The sequence below is a fragment of the Chenopodium album genome, chromosome 23, assembly GCF_948465745.1.
Source record: "Chenopodium album chromosome 23, dcCheAlbu1.1, whole genome shotgun sequence".
NCBI lineage: Eukaryota > Viridiplantae > Streptophyta > Magnoliopsida > Caryophyllales > Amaranthaceae > Chenopodium > Chenopodium album.
In genome coordinates this window covers 4,173,129-4,180,020 of record NC_137856.1, presented here as the reverse complement: position 1 = coordinate 4,180,020, position 6,892 = coordinate 4,173,129, and the positions used below count along the sequence as shown (strand labels likewise).

Sequence of the window (6,892 nt, the reverse complement as noted above, 5' to 3'; positions counted from 1 at the left end):
GGTTGATCACTTGGGTAGACTTTCGGGAACAACCACATGAGCAACATCCAACATTGCGCGCAGTGGAGATAGCTAATAATAGGGCTGGGAATTTGTCTAAGAAGCTTGATGAGTTTACTTGTGCTATATGTCTTGAAGAGGTCGTTACAAATAAGGGAAAGAGGAGGAAGAGATCGAGGGATGATGATAAAGAAGTAGCGCGACAAGAAGAACAAGAGGAACAAGAACAAGATTCTAGTGAAATGTCGACCAGAGTTATAAGATTGTTGTCATGTGATCATACGTTCCATAAATCTTGTATGGATAGATGGGTAAAGGATGGTCGTCATTATACTTGTCCTCTTTGCGAGTACACTTGCTGAAAAGATCAAGATGTTCTCAATGGGGTCTTGCTAAGAATAGGGCTTTGGACCATTCCAAGGCCATTAAGTTCGACATTGATCAATTATATATGTAGTGAGGTGTTTAGTGTTGATCCGGAATCTGGATCATGTAACTTCGGAAGGGTATAATCTTTAATTTTTTCTAAAAGATTTTATTCAAGTAATCAAAATTACAAGATTTAAATCTTGTTTATCAATTATCAGTCTTATTACTGCTAGCGCTGGCTCTGGCCAGGCAGAGAGGTTGTCTCTAGACTCCCGAGTTCCTTAAATTAGAATGTTTGAAACGTACCTTCAATTTCATGGCTATGCAGTAGAATGTTGTTTCTTTGCCACTTCCTCAAAAGAAGATTTACACTATAAAAATTGAAATTGGGAGGAAAAATTATATACAGTACCAAATTTTAAATAAATAGCTAACCTCCATAATCTACTAATTTAGTTAGTTCAAACCAAATCCAAGAGCCTATTTTTTTAGCCCTTTTCAGTAGCATGTCTTAAACTCGCATAGGCAGCAATAAATGGGTTAATATTCCCATCCAATACAGAGTTTAAGTCAGGAAGTTGTACACCAGTTTTCAGATCTTCAACTAGCTTGGAAGGCTGCAACATGTACCTTCGCGTATCTTGATCCCATAGATCTACAATTGCATCCCTCTTAATGCTGCTCAAGTCAGAGACACCTTGCTCTGACATCACCACAAGAAGCTTCGCCTTCAAGCGGTTCAGTGCTTTCATCTTGTTTGCAAATTTACTCCTTTCACCTGTAATACAGACTCAGTTTATAAGAAGAATGCATGTTCTTTTTTTAGGTTTTCAATCTTCATAGTAAAAAATACTAGTATTAATCTTCCTACACCTCGCTATTGTTTCATCACTCTACAACGTATTTCACACTCCATATATTCTAAGTCACTTCAAATCATTCTGTCATTATATGTCACTCACCGAAATGGCAACAAACCAACGCTAGTTTTCTTTTTTGCTACCCACTAACCATCTAATCATGAATACAGAAGTCAGCTTGTCATAATACCTGAGGATTGCACGCATATGCCTGTAGGAGCATGCTGAATATGAACAACGGGTACAATTGGTCCTATATCATTTTCACTCGGCAAATAGGATATAATTAGATCATTATCATCTAATGGTAAGTCAGAGATCGTCTCAAGAAACAGAGGAATAACATCCACAGCTGCTAAGATGACCTGCACAATAAATCAGGGAACAATGAGATATTAGATAATCTCACTGAAAGCTCAATCGATTTCTACACTGCACAAAGCAAAGAACGTTTAGTATTATAACATGTAAGCTTTTTCAATAATAAGCTATAAGGTCTATACCTCTTTGGAAGCTGTACAACTGCACTTTGGAAGCTGTACAACTGCACAAACATCCTTATAGTATTGTTTAATAGTACCAATACTTACAGAGTTACATATCGATATCATCAGTTGTGCTTTTCAAACTGACTTGAATTGAAGTGCGAGTGATGCACCCGCCCTCCTCATATCTTAAGCCGAAATGTTTCGCTGTTAGAATAAAGAGGCCACAGATTCAAGCTTTAAGACATTTTGACTATCATTGGCCTGATAATGATACCATGTAAATGACCTTATGGTTTATCCTATAATAGTTACTAGGCTTTCTATATAACTCTGTCCTGAAATAATTGTTACTATACCAAATATTGAATTTGCAGTGTGATTACTGAATCCAAATGGAAGTAGTATATCAGCTTTATGTAGAAACTAGATCATCTGATAAAGTGATAATAATAAATGCACTTTTAGAAATCAGCACTAGTTAAGCAAAGTGTACCTCATGGCAACTTGTTTTTTCAAGTGAACTCATCATGCGGTGAACACCTCTTTCGCCAATCAAAAAACCATAAGCATACTTAAATTCAAACTCAATAGTGGCAGACTTGATGCCCCCACTGTTCGAGGAACACTTCTCCAATACTCTCCCTTTGTAACCTTGCTTTTCAGCCCATTTGACATACATGCTTAGAAGTCGTTCTGCCCATATCTGTATTTGGAAACTTGTAAGAGCATACCAAAGCGAGCAGAAATGAAAATATGCAGGCATAAATTAAGAAGGCATTGGTTATAGACTATTGAGATCAAAATAGACATGCATGATGCATATATATAGCTAATCACATTCCACGAGAAAAGATAGTGAAGTTGTTACTTAGCTTGGCTTTCCAAGAAGAAATTATTGCTTATTTATGCATTAGGAACTGGTATATCCCTTATGGTTTTTCAAAATGCACAAGATTTGTGAAGATATTTTACAAAGAATTGAAGAAGGCTTCAATAAACAATGGTGCAAGTCCAGTATTTATCTCCCAACTACTCAGCTCTACTTTTCTTCTATTTGATGGGGAAAGAAGACATAGGTTAGGTGTAGGCCCAATCCAACTCAACTCAATCTAACGGAAAATATAAATCAGTAAAGTGTCTCCTACATTGTAATGTTCATGCTTCAGTACTTCAATGAAGAAAAATTTTACTAATAGAACAGAGTATAAACCTCTGAGTAGATGCCTTTGTCTCCAGCTTTAATAACAAGTGACGCTCCATGAATGTCAAAAGGCCCTTTCAAAAGCTTAGACATCTCATATTGATCTAAGAACTTGCCAATATCAACTGATGCATTATATGCTTGCTTTATGAGTCCATAATTTATGGCATCAGTTTCTGCCAGCTCCTTAATAAGTTTTGCATCTTCAATCTGAATACATAAGACAAATCAAAGAGATGAGTGAAGCATAGTGTTCAAGTCAATCCGGCAAATATAATTGGATAGGCAATCACAAGATCATGTTCCAGGAATAAAATCATAAATGAGAAGGAGAACAAGAAGACAGTATCATACTACCTAAAATTATCAATCAGTCAGCTTACTGAAACAGGTAAATCTGCAATCATTTTTGCAGAGATGATGTTTCACCACTTGGTTCAGTACAGACAATTCAGAGACAAAAGAAAAATCATTATGCTGATGACTGCGAATGAAGTCACAGTGTCACATTGTGAAGAGCTCACTACCTCACTGACTATACTCACGCAAAACAGAGACAAGAACACGAGCAAAACACACAAAACAAGGAAATAAGATCGAAAGTTTGATGATTGATTGATTGAAAGATATTGGTAGCTTCAGCCTACCACTCTCCAAAAGTATCTTCAGGATACTATTCTCTATTACAAATGTATAATCTCATACCCTCTCTTCTAAGACAAACATTCTTATATATACAAGCTTAGGCCTACAGCTCTACTGTCATGCCGCTCCACTGCTACAAATATGCCAACAAGCAGCGCCAGACCATAAAACCATTTTCTGCAATTTTTAACCAGTCCAACATAAACAAACCCAATAAGTTGCCCAAATCACAGCAATGGCACATGTATACATGTTTAAGCTATATCATGAAGAACTCTTATACAAAACTTGGAAATGCATGAGGAAAACAATTCATTCACAAAATAGATGCAGAAGAGAAGGCGGCCAAGGTCCAGATAAGAAACCCCAGTAAACAAAAACACAGATCATTTTCTTATCAAATATGAAGTACAAATTGAACAGCACCTTATATGCAAGGTCTTTGAGAGTATCAACAACTTTGGCACGATCAGCTAATTTGGCAAGCATTTCATTTGATTTTACAGGATCATCCCAGTAGTTGTAATCACGCATTTTCTCATCTCTCCAGACAGACATCTCTTCTTCAAGCTGAAGCACTGTTGGTGCCAGCATCTCACCACGAAGAACAGTATCTTCAATTTTCTTCCTCAAAGCAAATGTCCCTAAGCGAAACACAATTGCTAACAATCAATTCTACAAAAAGCAACAAATTACAACCATCACTAAGCACACAAAGCTAAGATGACATATAAGAATCAAGACATAGTAGCACTACCACTTGATTTACTCCCTTAAATCCCAAGTCTCACCCCAGGTAAATTGTAGTTGGACATTCAAGAAGCCAAACAATCACTTACCCAACTTTTACTCAGAACATAGGACCTTACTTTGAGTTACACTATGTCAAGATCCCACAAACGCGAATCCAACCACAATTAAACCTAATTGAAGAATCAAACATAAACTAAACTAATTAACAACACCCACCATGTGAAGTGGCCTTATTGGCTACCAAAATTCATCAAGTGATAACTCTTACTTCCTCTCCTTTGCTAATTATAAACTCAATAACTCATTTGTGGAATTCATTAACACTGACCGCCTCCCTGCACAACCCCCCCCCCCCTCCCCCCCCCCCCCCCCCCCCCCCCCCCCCACACACACACACACACACAACCCACCATCAACATAATATCAATTAGTGACTAGAGCAATTTAGCCCCCATTTATTACAACGAATTCGGTCTGTCTGCTTCTACAAGACAACAATAGTACCCATGTTTAAACCACATATCTAAAACTCATACTATCTAGTTGAAAAACAATAAAATTAACAGGAAAAAAAAAATGATAGCCACCCATTTGAATTTTTACCACAAAAGCCCTAATAAACTACTCTATACATAACAAAATGCATCCCATAGTACAAATTGCTCTAAAAACAAGTGAACCAGCAACAAAAAAAAGCCTTCTCAAAATGAAAAAAAAAAAAAAAAAATTAAAAAAAACAAATAGATTTACTTTGAAATTACATATTCTATTTTTGTAATCCAATAATAGCCAATTTCTGACAATAATCAAATTAGAATGAGAGAGAGAAAAAGGGAGGGTACCCAGTTGTTTAAAGACCCTGTCTTTATCATCAATGGAGTGAGAAGAACGAATTGGGTAAGAAAGAAGATGAGTTGGGGTTATTTTCCTGTTCTTGTTCTTCTTCTTGAATGAGGAGGATTTCCATTTGGAGCTCAAAGACAGAGGTTGTGAATTTGCCGCCATTTTAATTTGCAGTTGAACACCTTCATATCAATTGGCTACCCTTATGACCTTATCCATTATAAATCTTCCTAAACAGTCTCTCAAACCTTTTTTTTTATTTTTTATTGTTCTGTTTTATTTTTGCACCGTTTCAATGCAATCTTGTAATAATATCTTTACCAGGTCCAGCACGTATGTAAGCATTGTAGAGCAATAAATGTAATTAAAAAAAAAAAAAAATTTCGTGGAGTACTTAAAATTAAAATTAAGATAAAATTATACAAAATCTACATTATGTATCACAGACTTTAGATACATATACTCCGTAATTATTGTTGGGTTATGGGTCCATCCTATGTGAAAAAAGTTCATTTGATGTTGTGAGTGTTTTGGGGCAAGTTATATAACTAATGTCCAAACGTGAAGTCTTCTCAAAAAAGCTTCCTTTGTTGACTTTGGGGGTGCCTTAATGTGGAAGTCTTTGGTGAAGATAGAGAATATCCATAGAATATTCTCATCTTAGGTTTAGGATATATTTTGTATAAGATTATCTTTGATATCTGTACATATCTTATAGTTACCTAATATGATTAGGTTTCTCATTGTAACCCTATAAATATTGATCAATGGAAATCATTCTAATAGAGGAGTTTCATATTATCTGACATGGTATCACAGCTTAGGTGAGATCTTGGGATCATATATAAAAATTCTCACCCTGCCGGTGGGTTGCAAAATTAAACCCACCGGCGGGATATACACAAACTTTTTATGCTTCCGCAAACACACACATTGATTTTTTTTTTTTCCTTTTCTCAAAGTTTTTTTTTTAGAATCTTTATGTAACCTTGCGCCTCCCACCGATAGTAGCAACCGCGAAAGCCGCCTCCATCATTGGTGGCAATCGCATACACTACCGCCTTACACTACTGGCAGTAACCAAATCTGCCAACCTTCTCCATGTGCCGCACTCTATTTCCACCTCCTCATGACCAACAATGATTCTTACATTGTTCCATTGGTTTTTCTACACATAATCACATAGATTTTGTTTTGGTGGTCGTATATCAGATTAAGGTCAACTACTTTTGCACATCTCTTTTGCTATCAAGTTGGCTCCTCTTATTGTTGCAGCACTTGGAATCTTTGTGGAGTATTGTTTCTTGCTACCTGGGTTTCTCTTTTGAGATAAATTTCAAGCGGTGAAATTTAATCTTTTCTTGCGCTATTTTATTTGTTTTTATTCAACTGTGATTTCACGTAGTAGTGTAGTGTCTTCTTCCCGATGATGGTTTGATCCCTTAGCTTCTTCTTCTCTGGATCTGCAACTTAGCCCAAGTTTGTGTGCGGCTCTTCTCCTTCTCCTCCGGCCAAGCAGTGCTTATCTCTACTCTATGTAGGTCGTGGCTGTTGCTTCTCATCGTCATCACCGGCACATGTCTACTACTTCTCTTTTGATCATGGGTTACCATACTATCCTTACCGCTTGATGCGTGATTCAGATCCAGTCCGAGCATCCGATTTTCTCCCGCTCTGACTGCGGGGGTGTGATAGAGAATATCCATAGAATATTCTCATCTTAGGTTTAGGAT

General features: G+C 36.8%; 1 protein-coding gene across 1 annotated transcript; it reads right to left on the bottom strand.

The window, feature by feature from the left end:
• Window positions 1–692: 692 nt before the first annotated feature.
• On the bottom strand, window positions 693–5,360 carry LOC145608252 (peptide chain release factor PrfB3, chloroplastic-like). Its single transcript, XM_081663863.1, has 6 exons — window positions 5,159–5,360; window positions 3,990–4,207; window positions 2,928–3,128; window positions 2,211–2,420; window positions 1,420–1,594; window positions 693–1,147 (listed from the first exon to the last, which is right to left on the bottom strand). Exons 1-6 carry the CDS (start codon window positions 5,319–5,321, stop codon window positions 858–860), a joined length of 1,257 nt encoding a protein of 418 aa, XP_081519989.1. The 5' UTR covers window positions 5,322–5,360; the 3' UTR covers window positions 693–857.
• Window positions 5,361–6,892: the final 1,532 nt, after the last annotated feature.